Source organism: Muscardinus avellanarius, assembly GCF_963383645.1.
Source record: "Muscardinus avellanarius genome assembly, chromosome: 7".
Classification (NCBI taxonomy): domain Eukaryota; kingdom Metazoa; phylum Chordata; class Mammalia; order Rodentia; family Gliridae; genus Muscardinus; species Muscardinus avellanarius.
The window spans coordinates 51,196,614-51,215,333 of NC_137793.1; the positions used below are offsets into that span (position 1 = coordinate 51,196,614).

General features: G+C 31.9%; 1 protein-coding gene across 6 annotated transcripts in view; it reads right to left on the reverse strand.

The window, feature by feature from the left end:
- Positions 1-18,720, reverse strand: part of PCDH15 (protocadherin related 15) — a gene marked incomplete at both ends in the record, with an annotated part of 813,688 nt that overhangs the window by 39,756 nt on the left and 755,212 nt on the right. For all 6 annotated transcript variants that reach the window (XM_080699048.1, XM_080699046.1, XM_080699047.1 and 3 more), the window contains 2 exons: positions 1,650-1,868; positions 8,926-9,102. In XM_080699048.1, the coding sequence (XP_080555174.1) occupies positions 1,650-1,868; positions 8,926-9,102 (396 nt within the window). The remainder of the gene's footprint in view (positions 1-1,649; positions 1,869-8,925; positions 9,103-18,720) is intronic.

The window sequence follows — 18,720 nt, forward strand, 5'->3', positions numbered from 1 at the left end:
AGAGGATTATTGGTAATACAGAAAAATTGTGAAAATGAATACTAGATTAATGGTATAGTAATTCAAGACAATTTGTCCAGTACTAAACTTGTTTATAGCTTTAGATTTAGCATAATTGCTTTGTTAAGGATATATTAAACTCCAGTATATCTACCTAAATGTTTTATTTGCAACTTCACATTGTTTTTGTGCCGATAATATTCTTGAAATACAGAGAAGATTTTGAAATTTTAGTTTAAAATTATGTTTTTCAGTTTAAAAGAAAATTTCCATTGTTTGAGAACAAAGCAGCTTAATATATAATCTCTCTCTCTCTCTCTCTCTCTCTCTCTCTCTCTCTCTCTGTGTCTCCATATATATATATATGCCTAATATTGCTTAAATATTATATATGTATATATTGTATATATACACATATGTTTGTGTGTTGTATATATTATATGAGAGTATATAAGGATCAAATGATCAAATGTATAAGTACTTTCCCGGTAGGAATATTAAATGATTAATTTCTCCCATTATTTCTTACTACTTGTTATATCAAGTAATTGATAAGATTTGTGATGTCTGGCTGTTATTCTTTTTTTTTTTTTTCTGCACCCTACAGGTGACCTCTCTTCTTGAGCAGCTCCCAGTTTTTTCAAATCATTGTAAATAAGGATACATTTAAAATGTGTAGCTGTCAATCACAAAGTTTCCCATAACTAGTTTCAGAGTATATTACTAACCTACCCCAAATATAGATATTTAAAATATTTATCATTATTTTTAAATTATTTATAAAACCTAATTATTTATAAAACCTAATAAAATATTTTAAAATATAGATCTTATAAGTTGAAACTCAGGGTGTGCAGCGCCAAAATACACTATGACAAGAGAGTCTAGAGCAAGATTGCCTAGGACAAGAAGAAAATCCCACAGGGAGAATCACGCAGGGTATGCTAAGGTTTTACACTAATTCTGCTAACACATGTAGTCATCTGCACAGAGGTAAATTTAATAGTAAATAAATATAGTAAAAATAATATAAAATAGTAAATTAAATGGAAAATATATTATGACAACATAGGGAAGTTATAGGACTTTCTCTGAAACTGGGCAGAGCAGGTGTCTGGCTATAACATCCACATCACATTGCTTCTTCTCCAGGGTACTTAGGATCTTCTATTAAGAGGCCCTTAACCTCTTGAGAGAAGAGAATGTATGAAGCCACAGAAGATAAGTAGGGGCCGGGCGTGGTGGCGCACACTTGTAATCCCCGCGCTTGGGAGGCAGAGACAGGAGGATCTCGCAGGTTCGAAGCCAGCCATGCGTGCTGGCTTAGGAGACCCTGTTTCCAAATAAAAATGTAAAAATAGGCCTGGGAGTGTAGCCCGGAGGTAGAAGGGCTTCCAGGAACCCCAGCACCACAAAAAAAAAAAGAAGATAAGAAGGAACACATGCATATTAAGCCACTGCTGAAAAAAATATTGGAGTGGAATGTTCTCCCTTTGAGGAAGGTTATTTAGTACAAGAAGTATAAAGCAACCCCAGGATGATTGTATCATCAATATTTCCCAATGACAATATTTCCCAAAGTCATATACCAGTGATGTTTTCTGAATGCTTCAAGGGATTGTCCATGCTTAGAATCCATGAATACTTACTGTCTGTAGCTGACTAAGACCACCAGGATGGCAGGAATACAACAGAGGATGATGATGAAGGCCAGAGCTAGCAAAGCCCCTTCCGTGTATCCTAAACTCTCTCCTCGCTTCTTAATGCTAGTCACTGCCTCTGGAGTCCGGATCTCTAGGATGCGTCCTCCCTCTCCATAATATGGCTGAAAGTCTTTGTTGATATCAAGCAGCTTGCCATCCAAAAATCTTTATTATTAGACAAATAGTAAAATTAATAACATTAGAAGTGTAAGACCCATTTTAAAATAAAATATCTGTAATATAATATTTAATTGAAATGCAACCAGAAGTGTTATGAATAATAAAAACATATATGAACAGCATGTATAATAAAGAAAAATAATAAACATCTGTGTGTAAATATCAAAGATATTGACAATGACCCTCACTTGAAATGTTTTCAGACTAGAGAAAATTGATAATCAGTATCACTGAACTTACTATGTTGAGATAATTTATATTAATTTATTCAGATGGAGTATGGAATAATATTCTAAATAATATAGCATAGTTTAAAGCTATATTCATAAATTTTGTTTCCTGTGTATTTAGGATAATCCTGAAAACATTGAACATTATCAAACTGATTATTGCTGGCCAGAAATGGATACAGTTACAAAAATACATCTAGGACACCAGTCTGACTCTCCAACTCTACACAGATACTGTCTTCCACCACACCATTCCCAAATCTTAAAACAAAGTACTGTTTTAAGAGATAAGTGTGAATAAATTAAAATGTTTTTTTGCCTAAGTTATAAAAGACTAAACCAGTGTTGCAGATATCATATTAGTAGAGTCAGAATGACAAGTGGTAGTTAGTTCAATCCTAGCATTCTTGTAAATCTTTTCTCTAAATATTTTAATTCCAATTATGGCTATAGCATTTGGCAGGAGATTCAAGGATAAAATTATGTAATTTTTGGTTTGAAAATTTGGTACATACTGTGCACTGTGATTAGCAAGTTTTATATATTTTTAAAATTTCTCGGAGGGCCGGGCAGGATTGCGCACACTTGTAATCCCTGCGCTTGGGAGGCGGAGATAGGAGGATCGCTCAGGTTTGAAGTCAGCCACGCTGGGTTAAGAGATCCTGTTTCCAAATAAAAAAGTATACAAATAGGTCTCGGAGTGTAGCCCAGCGTTAGAAGGGGTTCCAGTAACCCCAGTACCACCAAAAAAATAAAAATAAAAATAAAAAAAAATAAAATAAAAAAATTCTGGGAAACTTCTGAACAGTCTCTTATAAATGGTATTTATTGATGTAACAATTGTATTCTTTTTTAATTTTTTTTAATTTTTTTATTTTTTGCAGTGCAGAGAATGGAACCCAGAGGTATTATACCTCGGAGAAACACCTCCAGTCCTAGTTTTTTATTCTTTATTTTGAAACAGGGTCTCAATAAGTTGCAAAGGGCCTCACTAAGTAGCTGAGGCTGTCAGTGAACCACTATCCTCCTGTCTCAGCCTCCCAAATGCTGAGATTACAAGTGTGTGCCACCACACTTGGCTAACAATTGTATTCTTAATACCACAGAATCAAAGAATATCCTAGTTGTTTTTAATTTTTAGAATTTTTATTTAATGGTAAATTTTTCTAATAAAGAACACTGAAAAACACAAAGTAATTTTTAAAAAGCAAAATTACATATAGTTCCATGGTGCAAAGAAAACTATAGCCACTGCTAAGATCTTGGCATGTTCAATGTAATCCTTTTTTAATTAAAAATATTTTCATAGTAATTGTTGTACAGAATAAAGTTAAAATGTCATTTTAAAATTGTATTTTATAATAAAAATACTATTCTTAATTTGAAAAACATAGAAAACATAAACTTACGTGGCCCAAAATTTTATTATATCAAAATATAATGATGTTATCAGAGTCTGTGGAGAGTAGGAAGTTGAGAGGAATGAAGAAAGGTTGATCAGTGAGTACAAAGTTACAGTTAGAAGAAATTCTGGACACTGACATGGCACAGTAGGGTAACCAAAGATAACAATGGCATACTGTCTATTTCAAAAGCTAGAAGAAAAAATATCTGAATGTTTTTACCATAAAAGAAATAACAAATGGTTTCACTGATAGATACGTTTAAGCTGATTTGTTTATTTATTTGTACTTTTATTGGTGTATTGTAATCTCATAATGTGCTTGATAGTGACAGTAATATACATGCACACAGCACTTGATGGGCTTCCTCCTAGCACCCTCCTCACTCTTCCTGCCCCTACAGGGTATTGAGATTGGCTTTGGTATTCTCATTATCTGATTTTAAAATTTACACAATGTGTACAAATATAAAAATATCACATAATACCCCAGCACTGTGTACAATCTTTATGTCTTATGTATCCCTTAAATAAAGAAAAATAACTAAATGTTATGCCTTTGCATTTTTAATAAACTTCATGACTTTTTTGACATTTTTTGTTCAGTTGACAGTTTTGATCAATTTTCAGATTGATCATATTGATTTAAAATTTATATAACACCCTATTTGGAATTTTCATACAAGAAAAAAAGGGGTCTGGTATCAGATTTGAATTCCACTATTAGTCCCTCAATTTAGAAAATCTAACAGCTCAGATAATTCAATTTTATTTTTAAAGTTACATACTTAATTGATTATACTGTGACATAAAGCAATTAGAATGCCTTTTTCCTTTTTTTACAGTCTGTATTTATAGTTGAAAAACAAACTTTTTAATAAAAATTTTTCTAAATTATTTTAGATGCTGAACAACATATTAAATATTAGACATTTTGTTTGAACTGTTTATCAGCTAAAGAAAGAGATCCTAAATTAATATAGATTAAGAATTATATTACAAGAAATATATTGCTAAACTGGGAGAAGTAAGAGGCAGAGGAAGACCAATGCTTGAAGGAATATTTACCCCACCACATGGAAGTAACTTAACATGGCAGTTCACTGGATTCCTGCATTTCATGTCTATACCACCTAGGAAGATGTGCTAGTCTTTGTATATACAACAGCCCCATTAGATATAAATTTTGGGCTTTCAATTTAAGTAATATAAGTAATTATTTAAGAGTTGGTTACTTTTGAGTCCATACTTGATATAAAGTTTTTTATTTTGTACATTCAAAACAACTTGCCTAGTTATTTTTAAGTCATAATATTTTTCTTAAAATATGGGAATTTTGATTTAGTTGTTTTTGACATTTTTCAGGCAAATAAAATGTTTTATTCTGCTATAAAATCAAATATAAATAAATAAGTCAAGTTTTTCCAAATTGATAAAAAAAAGAACATGTATATTTGTATATAAAGTTAGAGTAACAAAAACCCACAAATATAGGAGCATTTGCACTTAGTTCTTAAACTCTTTTTGATGGACATGCATGAGATAGATTGAGGATATGGCAGGAGACAAGAAAAAATCATAGTGCATAGGCAGCAACAAATCAGTTAAAGCCAGGACTCAGGCACACACCACTAGGGAGCTTCTCAGAGATTCATCTCATATAAAGCAATAACCTTAAGTAGCAGAGATGGAAGAGAGAAGAAACACCCATTCCAAGAGTAGAACTCAGGTAAAGTTCTGCTTCTGAGAAAAAGGTATAACCAAAATCCACTACACCTGGAGAAGGAATAATCTATTTGGGCCTAATATCCTCTGCATCTATATAAAAATTAGTACTTCATTCTTGCTATTCTATACGTGTCTGGCAAGAAAAGGTTAAAAAAAAAAACAAAGATAGTATTATTTTTGAGACAGAGGGAAATAAAGCAAAACAGATCACTTCAGTACTGGAAATATCAGGCAGGGATTTCAAATCCAATAGAAAGTATAAAACATACCTCCAACACTAGAGATATTTGGGACAGTGTTACTAACTATAGAAAATAGTCCAGTGGAAATGCTGGAGATTTTGTTTAAAAAATATCAAGATAAAGAGTTTCTTTAGTGAACTCATTAGTAGTCTCACACAGATGAATTTATAAACTTAAGAGGGCAAGGAGTCGGGTATGGTGGCACACACTTGTAATCCCAGCACTTGGTAGGCTGAGACAGGAAGATCACACAGGTTTGAAGCCAGCCTCAGCTACTTAGTGAGGTTCACAGCAACTTAGTGAGACCCTGTTTCCAAATAAAACATAAAATAGATATGGGAGTGTAGCTCAAAGGTAGAAAGCCCCTGGGTTCCACCCCTAGTAACACACACACACACACACACACACACACACACACACACACACATAAAAATAAAAGAGGCCAGGGGAAATTACCACATTAAAGCACAAAGGAAAAACAGTATATGTGTGTGGTTGAGGATTGGGAGGTCCAGAACAGAGCATTAAAAAAATATGGAATTCCAAAAAAGAAATAACCAGGAGGAAATGGGGCTCAAGAAATACTTGAAGATATTCTGTAATCCTAGTAATATTTTTTGAAAAGACTGTTCCTTCCTAAAGTAGAAATTCTTGCAATTTGTATTAAAAATCAGTTGATTTTAAATATTCAGATTTATTTTGGGCTCTATTCTGTCCCATGCATATGTCTTTATGTCAGTGTCATGCTGTTTGGGCAACTATAGCCTTTCAAAATATTTTGAAGTCAGATAGTGTGACACCTCTAGCTTTGTTCATTTTGTTTAAGAGTGCTTTGGATATTTGGGTCTTCTGTGGTTTCATGCAAATTCCAGGGTTCTTTTCTACTATCCCTGTGAAGAAGGTAATTGGTTTTTTCATAGGGACTGCATTCATTCTTCATATCCTTTGGGGTGCTATTAGCATTTAAACAAGAAGATTTTAATTGTTAAGTAAGAGTAGTATTTCAAGTGTGTTTCAAAAATGGGAAAATATAGAAAGACAGAATGTAGGTAAGTGATTGCGTGGGGCTGAGAGTGGGTAAAGGGAAATGGGAACTGACTCAAAATGTTTATGAATTTCTATTTTCTGCTCTAAAATTTTCTAAAATTGATTGTGGCGATGGTTACCTGGTTCTAGGAACACACTAAAATACATACATTTGGCTTATATATGTTAAATGGTTGGTTAGATGGTTGAATTTTATGATACTTAGATTACATCTCAATAGAGGTGTTTAAAAATAAATATTCAAAGAGATGTCTGAAATATTAAAGAAAACAACAAAATAACTAAAAAACCCTACTAAGAAACAATAAAAAATGTGGACCATGTAAGATCAGATAATCACAGAGAGATAAAATAATATAGAAATGATAGATAATTTATTATAGAAAATTAAGCAATTCAGATATCCAAAAAAAAAAATTGAAATATCAATAAACTTATCAAACAAATTAAGTTACTAATGTCACAAAAGTTATGCCAGGTTTCTCTATGCCTATATGGGATTTTTTGGTTTTTATGTATTTAAACCAAACAGGACTCACTATAGTAATAATAATAATAAAATATTATTATTATTATTATTATTATTATTATTATTATTATTATTTTGTTTCTAGACTTCTAGCCTAAAAATACATTCTCAGAAGCTTATATTTCCAGATAAGAAAAACTGAGAGAATAAATATACTTTCATTTGCCTGGAAATTAGGCAACAAATTTAATATTCTGGTATATTTATTCAGTGTTAAAGTATTTGAAGAAAAAGTTCAAAAGCTTAAAATAGACCATTTTTTCTAAGATAGTAGTTGAAAATGAAAACTGTTCAGGCAAAGTTTTAATGATTCATGGCTATTCTGCCCTCTCCTCGATATAAACACTTTTGATTTGTCAATAGTCTTTCTTGGTTTGTTTCTAAATGGTTTACCCCTTAATTAATTTCCAGTACAATTCAAGTTATAGTCACCATCATTTTACTCTTTAAAACCAGGTAAACATCCAAAAAATAGATGTTTTCAAATTTAGGGAAAACAAATTCAATTAACAAACTTGAAAGTTAAATCAATTTATGTAGGAAACATAGAATGTGGGTGGGTTTTTTAAACTAAGAAAAGTGTAAATAGTGTAAAAAGAAAAGTTGTATAAACTAGTTTGAAAATATAGACCTTAATAATATTTAAAATGAGTAAAATACTAAAAAACTGGCTTGGTAGATTTAAATGTTACTTTATTTGGGTAGTGATTATGAAGCCTTAGAGAACCATCACTTAAGTCATATATTTTCCACAGTGATTAGTATATTTCTTTCATAAAAATCCTTTAAATAAATTGATAAATAAAATAACTATGGCTCTTTTTAAAATTACATTAATATTAAATAATTACTTCATGTTACTAAAGTAGAAGCAGAGAAATTTGTGGCTGAATAGTTTAAATTATACTAAATTCAGAATTTGTTCACTTTAGTAAATATAAATATTGGTATTTATTAAATAAATAAATATCTGCATACATGTGTGGTTATATATCAATTTGAACATGGAAATGTTTATATGCTATTTAATACATATAGATCAAGAAAAACTAAATTTTGAAATTATGACTTTTGGCTATTGTGTGTATATGTGTATGGGTACACATAAATTCTTTGGAACATACACATATGATTACATACCAATATACCTTTTAAATAAAATATATATTTAAATGGAATTGCAGTCCAAGAATCTGTTTGAAAGTAGGTATTGCTTGAGTAAAGCAAAGAACAATTATTTCCTAAAAGGATTAAATTGTGTTAGAGTAACATCTGATAGAAAATATGTAGCAGTTTGTTTAAGATTCTGTACATTTTTATTGACATATAACTCAACTAATCAAGTTACATCTATGTTCACACCAGGATGAGGTATCCTATAGTATGTTCTTAAATGGGAGTAAATATTACCTCTGCTTTCTACCCTGAAATTCAGGGGGAAAAAATCAATGATTTTTGCTAACTCATAGGCCTGTAAAATAGCTAGATTTCTTCTTAACATTCATACTGACTGAAATTGTTGCAGACAAACTGTCACTTTAAAAATCTGTATTTTTCACTCAGATTGCCAGAATCTTGGAGTGAGGGTGATCTTAAAAGAGCTAGCTGCTCCTTGCTCATGAGCACAACAGACACCCTGCTGCTTACAATAAAAGACTTGGCAACATCATTGTAGTTCATGTTTGGAACTAGAAACCAGATGTGAAGATCCCAGGTTTTCTCTCTGATTTATTACATGCACTTCACTTCCGACAAAATTTTGGTGGGTCTCAAACTTTAAGCAGTCATACTCATACCCTAAGTTAGAAATATCCACAGGTGCTATTACAGCCAGAGAGCTACTAGAGACAATCAAAAAACTTACTTGAAAAGCTCATTCCTGTCAATGGCTCTGTTGGTTTGGGGATCAATTGCATAGACAGTGAGATCACATTTGGTGTAATCTTCGAGAGAAAAGGCATCTCCATGCCGGCGAGCACCAATGGACTCCACCACAACTTTGGCACCAGGAATTTGTTCTTGAACATAGCGATCCAAAATCCTATAAATCAAACAAAAAAGTGCAAACATGACATTCTGATGGGCTTCCTGGTAAAAACAAACAAACAAACAAAAAAAAAACACCCTTAAAGTGATATTTAGTAAATAAAAAATTCTGACAGCTTTTTTTCCTAATGCTTTCTGAATGTGAATTCTTGAAAAAATTAACTGTATTTTTGTTAACATTTAACTCCCAACAATGCTGGAAGCCAAATAAGGTAGAAAAGGTCATCAACCATATCCTATTTTTGTCTAGACTTTGTGAATTTATGATATCATTTGAGTATTTATGTGACATAAAAAATGCCAAATATGTTGTATAAATAACGTTGCCTAAAGTTGTCTACACTTAAAGGAGCCATGGTTGTCTTAGAACCCTTGACATTATGAGGTTGATATCATAAATACACTTCCCATCAAAGTCTGAAAGACATTTCACATATTTATATGCTAAGATGCATGATTAGGATGCCTGCTTTTCTAAGGATGCAAAGGTTCAAAGAATATTATTGCAATGAAAGGATGTTGTCATAGTTCTTATGCTAAGTTTACATGGTTAATATAAAAATATTTGTGCCAATCTATTTAAGTGAATTCAAGCAATTAAAATATATACCATCTCACATATAATAAATAATATTCAAAAGAAAAGATAGAAATGTTAATAGGCAATATTTTGAAAAATTATAAAATTTTCTAATAATGTAACTTGATCTTAACTGAAAATATAAATTACAATATTATTCTTTTCCATATTTTAACAAATGACAATTTTAATACTGTTTTCATTAAAGACTTAATATTACTAACTCTTTAGGTTAATATTAGAATCCATGTTAAGTATTTATAAATATCTAAATCCACTGTTATTATAAACATAACTATATGTGACAGATAATTTTATATTATAGGGTCAATACTCCTTTTAGAGTCCATTTATTAAGTATTTAGTTGAGGGAGAGTAACATATTATAAAATCCTTCGATACATCTGGAAATAACTTTTGCTTCAGCTATTAAATTGGTCAGCTTTCTCTTCTATTATAATAGAAACAAAAACAAACCAAAATAGTAAACTTTGGACAAAATGGTTGTACCAGTGTGTGCCAGGGCACACTATCAGTGATAGTACAATATTTTATCTGTTTTTAAAGTTTTGTAGATCAGCACAGCTGAAAGTTGTCAATCAAAGCATTATTCATTCTTTTCCTTTTCTCTCACTACTTCACACTCAATAGCCTTTTTACCTTACAGTATCTTTTCTGTAGAGATTCTTAAAGGAGAATAAAGGTATCAACAATAGTAACACAGTATCGACAAGCATTAACACTTTGTTTACTTATTTATTTTTTAATTTACCAATTGTATAATCTTAAACAAGTAATTATAATTTCTCAAAATCTTGGTTTTCTGCTGGGCATGGTAGTGCAGGCCTGTAATCCCTGCTCTTGGGAGGCAGAGACAGGAGGATTGTGCAGGTTGAAGTTGGCCGTGCTGGCTTAAGAGACCCTGTTTCCAAATAAAAGTATACAATAGGTCTGGGAGTGTAGCCCAGAGGTAGAAGGGTTTCCAGCATTCCCAGTACCACCAGAAAAAAAAAAATCTTGGTTTTCTTAAATACATAATAACAAAATCATCTCTTAGGTGGAGTTGTGAGTGTGTTAAATGAACTAAAGCTTCTTTACAAATCTTTATACAGTTTTTACCAGATAGTAAGTGTTCCACAAAATTTGACTGCCAATATTTTTATTGTTAATTTGTCTTAAATGTTTGCACCAACAAGCTCCTTCCATGAATCAAATTCTATTTAATTAATTCAATATTTTATTAAAGCATATTTCTTACTAGTAGCATTAGTTTACAAATCAAAAATGACATGACCACATGATAAAATACATCATAGAAGGTGGCTATGTGTCCCATTGCTTTAGTATAATAATTTATAATTTCTGCAGTGCATTTAGGTAGGTACCATATAATATATCCCATATATCATATGGATATATGAGGTCCTTCATATATGCATAAATAATGAAGAAACATGTCTATTGAGCCTGTTATCTTCACCTATATTTTAATGTAATTTTTCAGAATCACGTGACTAAAATTAAATGTGGAATTAAATATAACTATACTAATTATTTAATCATTTCAGAGCATCATAAATCAATAAAAATGATGTAACATAAAACATTTAACAGCATTTTCTCCCTAGACCTTTGTTCTTAAACTTTTAGAGGTTTTTTAGGATAAAATATATGTTATGATCAACAGAAATATGCCCTGATTCTATATATATTTCTGAAAGAATATGTAAAATTGAACTTAATATTTTAATGAGAGCATACTTTGTAAAAATATATTTTCTACTCATCTATTTCTATATACTATTCATTTTCTACATCAATATTCATTACATATACAACATATTTCAACAAACACACGCACACACACACACACACACACACACACACACACACACACCAGCAAAATGTTTACCTATTCTGTAATATCTATATCATGCACACATAAATCATCAGAGATGTCTGGAATGATATTTATACCATGTGAGTAAAAGGACCATGGGTTATGACTTTGAGTTTTGTTTTTATCAGTGCATCATAGTCATAGATGGTAGGGGCATACATACACATCATCACCCCTTCTTAAGTTCAGTTTAGTTTTTATGACATTTTTCTTTATATATTTTTGCTTTAATTACTTACAGTATGCATAATTAAAACAATACAGTTAAGAAATTAAAAGTAAATCTTAAACTTTTTCTCTTTGTCAAATACTTTAAATGTCTTTATATAAGTGTATATTTTTAGATATTAAAATATAAATAATTATATTGAATGCAAAGTTATATAATAAAATTATAATAAAAACTCTGGTAAGTTTAACTAGAAAATTTTTCATTCACTCATTTATTCAGCAGATCCTTATTGAATGGTTTTCATGGTCCAAACAAATGGAATATAACAAGACTTCTAATATCACAGAATTTACATTCTAATCGGGCAAAACAAAAAACAGACAATTGAAACAATAAAATGTCTTCAGGAAAAGCATTATTGAGAAATTCATATTTAAGCAAGAACTTAAGAAGACAATGTGTGATGTAGATACTCTAGCAAAGAGTATTCTAGAAAAAAGAAATTGCAACTGCTTGTGTAAATAACATGATGTGATGATAGTGGACCACTGGAGTATCAAAGGTGTGGGACGGATCACATGAGGATTTTTAGGACTATAAGAACACTATCTTTTGTTCTACATGAACAGGTTCATAGTCAGGTTTTAAATATTGACGTAATAAGATTCACTTTGCATTTAAAAAAGGCACACTGGCTGATATTTTGAGACTAGGACAAGAAGTGGGAGCTAATATGAAACCAGGAAAGCAACTTACTAAAGAATTTAAGTAGAAAAAGGATTTATTAAGTGTGCAATCTACTCAATAATTTAGAGGAAGATACAATCTGATCCTTGACTATTAGTCATATATGAACTATATAATCAAGTTTCATTATTTACATTACTATTATGTCTGATGAAATATATACCCATTTGCAAAAGTTATAAATCTAATACAATAAGCCAAAAATTGTAGTAGTTGCCTGGACACATACTCATATTAATAAAAGGATGCTATCATTTTGTGATTCTTTATTTAATTTATTTATTGGTCCATTTTTTATAGATCATTAAACAAAACAGAAAGGAGAGACTAAAGCTTACAGGTTAAAGATGCCTTATTATTGTCCTTGAGATATGTATATAAACACAGATTATTTTTTCTAGTACTGGGGATTAAACCCAGGAACATTCTACTTCTGAGATATACCCCCAGGCTTTTTTATTTTTTATCTTAAAACAGTGTCTTGAGGGTCTTGGGAAGTTGCTGAGGTTGTTCTGGAAACTGCAATCCTCCAGTCTCAGACTCCCAAATGCTGAGAAGCACCATCACTGACTCATAGATGAGTATGAAGAGAGGGCAAATCTTTTAAAATTGTATGCTTCTTTTCATTTTCTTTATCTCTTACTAATATAGAATACAAATAACTTCTATGCTTTGTCTCAGATTCCTCAAATTTTCTGAATTATTTCTTTGAAAAATCCACTTTTTTTTTTTTTTTGGTGGTACTGGGGTTCCTGGAAGCCCTTCTACCTCTGGGCTACACTCTCAGACCTATTTTTACATTTTTATTTGGAAACGGGGTCTCCTAAGTCAGCGTACAAGGCTGCCTTCAAACCTGCGCTATCCTCCTGTCTCCACCTCCCAAGCGCGGGGATTACAAGCATGAGCCACCATGCCCAGCTAAAATCCACTGTTTTGAGGAATATTTTCATGTTGGCAATAATACAGTGACACTATTATACAACATAGTATTAAATCCAGGTGAAACCATGAAACAATTAGAAGCTAAGCACAACTGTCTAATACTGTGTATACCGTTTGAGGATACCTAGAAAAAAAGTGGAGGAGGGGGAAATAGGGTTCAGAGGTGCATATGTATTTACTGATTGAAATATCCTTTGACAAATACTGAAGGACCAGGGATTTTCCACTGTGGCTCTCATGTGTCCTATCTGATGATCTTACTTTCCCCACTTTGAGATCTTTCTAGCCTGTTTACTCCTCCTTACCAAGGAAAAATTCTTTCCTTCCTAACCATTGAAGTACTTGTGAAGCTTTTGGTCGAGAATCTTCTCTATTACAACAGTCCTTCTTCCACTAGCATATTATTCCTTTCTTCTTTCTCACAATTAACATCTTTTTTTTTCAATTAACATCCTTATTTTCTCTTAAATCTGATTTGCCTTTATATAATGCAAGGTACTAAAAATACTTCATATGATCTTATAATAGTGATATATTTCATTATACATTGTCTGTATTCATAACATATACAATGAACTCTGATGTGAAGTATGGACCTTGTATGATTATGATTTGTGAAGGCTCAACCAGCACAACATGTACCACCTTGGTAGGGGATATTGATAATGCAGGGGGCTATGTATATGTAAAACATGGAATATATGAAAATATTTTAATTTTACTGTGAACCTCAAAATACTCTAAAAAATATAAAGTCTTTAAAAACCCAATAAAATGCCAGGCACAGTGGTGCACACTTCTAATTCCAATATTTGGAAGACTGAGACAGGAGGATTGCATTTTCACAGCCAGCCTCAGCTACTTAATGAGACCCTGTTTCAAAATAGAGGAAAAAAATAGGGCTAGGGGTGTAGCTGAGAAGTAGAATGTTCCTAGGTTCCATCCCCAGTGTCTCTCTCTCTCTCTCTCTCTCTCTCTCTCTCTCTCTCTCTCTCTCTCTCTCTCTCACACACACACACACACAAATCAAATAAAATTACCTAGTGATATTAGAAGATAACACTTCACCAAAAATATAAATTATTCAAAGTCAGGATGAGATTAATTGGAAAATCATATATAATAAAATATTCTAGGAAATAGGTGCTTTGAAACAAAAGAAAAGAACATTTATTAGTTTAAAGTATTCTTTGAGGATAAAGAGCTTTTAAATTGAACAATGGGTAGCATATATTTAACAAACTGAACTCCATGTGAAAGAACAAACATGTTGGGAGAAGCCAAGTATAAAATGTGTTTTGATATAGGAAAAAGAGTTGGGTGGAAAATTGCTAAAAATTTGGAAAAAATGTCATTATTTTGTTATGAATAGTCAGTGTATGTTAGGCACTGGTCTATATATGAGAAATAGTGAACAACAATAAAAATATCCTGACTTCTTAAAATTTGTATAAACATCTAAAGATAGGTATCAGGTAGTATGTGTTTTATACCACTGATTATCCTGCATGGGCTGCATAGGACATTGCTCATAGCTTTGCTGTTTTTCACTTGTGTACAACCAGGCTACATTATTGTGTGTGTGTGTGTGTGTGTGTGTGTGTGTGTGTGTGTGTGTGTCTTTTCCTTTTTCTTTTTTATTATTTTTATTATATTTTTAAGTACCGGGGGAATAAACCCAGGGACATTCTACTCCATGTTACATCTCCAGACCAATTTTTTATTCCTTATTTGGACACAAAGTCTCACTAAGTTGTGAAGGGCCTCTCTAAGTAGCTGGCTATGAACCTGCAATCCTCATATCTCAACTTCCCAAGTACTGGTATTACAAGCATGTGCCACAGTCCCCAACTTGTGTATTCATTTTAAATAATAGCATTTATTTACCATGTTGAAAATTCAACAATCTTGTTTGTTTACTCCCATGTACACAGAAAGACATGATATTGTTGACTGTATTTCTTATATTCTTCCAAGTTATTTTAGTATTTTATAATACGGCAGTTAAAATAAAGAAAAATATAAATATTGCATTTATTTAAAAATAAGAATTAAAGATGCCAAACCACCAAAACATGGCTTTAAATCCTTAGTAGCAATATATGTATTTGAAATAAAAATAGTAGGCTGGGCATGGTGGCGCACACTTGTAATCCCCATGCTTGGGAGGCAGAGACAGGAGGATCGCGCAGGTTCGAAGCCAGCCGCGCTGGCGTAAGAGAACCTGTTTTAAAAATATAAAATAGTTCTGGGAGTGTAGCCCAGAGGTAGAAGGCCTTCCAGGAACCCCAGTACCACCCAAAAAAAAAAAAAAGGAAATACAAATAGTATAAATTAATATATAACAAAATACTATCTGATTTGACAAACACCTTTAGACAATGAATAGGCTTGCTTTTATCATCTAAGAAGTGAAACATGTACAAAAGAATTAGGGTAATAATTATTATCATTGAATAAAATTTTAATTTTAATTTTGGGTTTATTGTTAGACTATGGTTTGAAAGCTCTACAATATATCCAGAATATTTGTATAATTATATCATTTTATTTATTTTTTAATTTAATTGTTATTTTTTATAAGTGAAAGATATTTGATTAAACAAGGAGGTATATTATGGGAAAAAGTTTTAGGAGAAAAGAGTAGATAGCTTAGTGTGGGGAAGTTTGTAAGAGGGGTGGCAGAAGGAGCAAACAAACATAAATAAAATATCAACACAAGATACCAAGGCTAAGTATTATGCAATCAAAGAAAAAAACAACCAAAAGAGGAAAAATAAAAAAGAAAAGAAAGAGGAAGAAACAGGAAAAAAGAACAAGAATAAAATAAAAAGAACTAGTGACTGTGTGAAACCAGGAAACAAAACAAACTATCAAATACATATAAAAAAACAAGTAAAAGTAAAAGAAGGATGGGGAAATAAACAAAACAGCAACAACAGTAACAAAACAAAAGTAATATAAAAACAAAACATCAACAGCAAAACAAAAACAACAGTCCTACTTATTTATGAATATGGGGTCATGTCCATATAATATTTGAATGTCTGATTGCTGTAGTAGCTTTCAGAATATAATCCATTGTCTCTTAATTTTCTCTGTACTCTATTTTCAGTTTCTTAAGCCACTCTCTGGGTGGGAGGGGGAAAGGAAAAATGGGATGGGGAGAGAGGACACCAAGCACAGTTTAAGTGTATACCATTTTCAACCAAAAATAAATTTTAAAAAATGAAGATAAAAATAAAGCTCCATTCTTTATTTACTTTAAATGTTAGAATAAAATATGGGAATATAGCACAAATATGATTCTAATTACTCTCCATATCATATCCTAGGTATTAATTTTCTAACTAGAAAAATTGATTCATTATTCTTCTCTGCCTTTTTATTTCTCCCAACAGAAGATGGTATCATTTTGATTAAGAACTTCAAAACTTATTAATTAGTAAATAATACCTGGGTATTGACAAAAAAAAAAAAACAATGAAATCAAATAATTCATGCATGAATTATTTTGAATGAATATTCAGAGGAATTTTTAATAACCATAAAATATACTTAATGAGTCATTTGCTTTTGCTTTTGGCTATTTTTTCTTATAGAAAAAATATGTGCAAACTTGGAAAACACACATGATACAAAATTTTTAAAAATCCCAATATATGAGAAAGAAATGTCAGAGTCAAACACTCATTTTGAATTCGAACCAATTTTATATGTAAATATTAGTCCTTAATATGCATAGTGCATTAATACTGTGCTGAATAGTATTCATCTGGATCGCCACATCCCCCCATGCCTGCCATATGGACTAAGCCCTAAAAATGGAAAGTTCCAAAAAAGTTAAAGAAGATTCCATGAGAGGCCTCCAAGCCCTGGGCGTGCCCGTTTCTTCTGGAAGTTGCCCTTTGGAACTGCCAATCTGCAAGATCGGGAGAAGATCTGGAGCTAATCTCTTGAAAGCCGAAAGCAGACTAGTTTTTTTTTTTACCTTTGTTTACATGTTATTCACTATTGTTTTACGGTGATTGCATTCACCTCTTTTTCTCTTATTATTAACTTTACTGGTGAAGGGTATAAATTTTTCTGGGTTCTTGTAGTAATAAAGTGTCATTAGCTCTTGTCCATGTCAGATTCTTTCCAGAAGCACTGTAAATAGGAACTTAAAGAAATTTATGTCCTAGAAGGGAAAGAATCGCTGCAGATAAGCAGCTGCAGTACGGCACCCTATCCTCCCCCATCTTTTCTGAGATTTTCGATCGCAAGTGGGATCACCCCAATCTCGACTGAGCTGGTTTGCGGCAATAATTGTTAGTTTTTGTAGCTTGTTTTAATTTATTCATATTTATTTGCTCCTTCCCCACATTTTTTTTTACAAATGTCCTCATTCTAACCTATCAAATCTCTTCTCTCAAAACTTTTTTTTTCCTTACTGTATCTCTTTACTTTCTATTCAAGCTATTTCATATCTCCATACATAAATATACTACTAACTACAAGAGTCCCATTATTTAACCTTCTCTCATCCTCAACCAAATACTACCTTATTATACTTAAATTCTTATTTAAGTTGTAACAGTATTGGGGAGAGGCTTCAAAATATATTAATGTACCAGTATTGGGGAAAATTATCAATTTTCCAAATATATATTTGTTAGTTAAAAAAAAAAAAAGCCAGGAGCTTCAAAGAAAGGCCTCCAGATTTCCAGGTGAGAGAATTGAAGAAGCCCACAAGACTAGGGTCTATTTACATTTCTAAGAGAAGTGGACATCCTCAAGGATGTGGGGGAATCCCAGATTCCCAATAAGCAACTTAAAACATTTTGGAGTGTAACAAAAGGTCTGGGGATCTGTGCCAGAGACAGGGTGGATCTAGCTGGGTCAAAAGACTAGTTATAAAAATATTTTGTGTCCAGGAATCTTTGGTGACTTTGTTTCATGTCATCCCATATGTCACTCTCTCTGTGACATAGTGCTTTACTCTAAGCTCTAGCTTTCCCTCTTTTAATGGAACCATGCAGATACAACCTATATTTCTATCTTTGTGATAATGAACTCATTTAAGTTTTTAGCAAGAGTTTGGACTAGTATATATCTATACTACATCTGGACAAGAATCACATTTACAGGAACAGTTTCCACATCTGGGAACAGTTCTCTCAAAACTGTAACAGTGCAAACTGTAACAAACCTAATACTATGCTCTATTTTACCCGACTCCTGTACGCATTACCCCAGCATGCTTACCTACTGACATGTCTAAATTTCTACT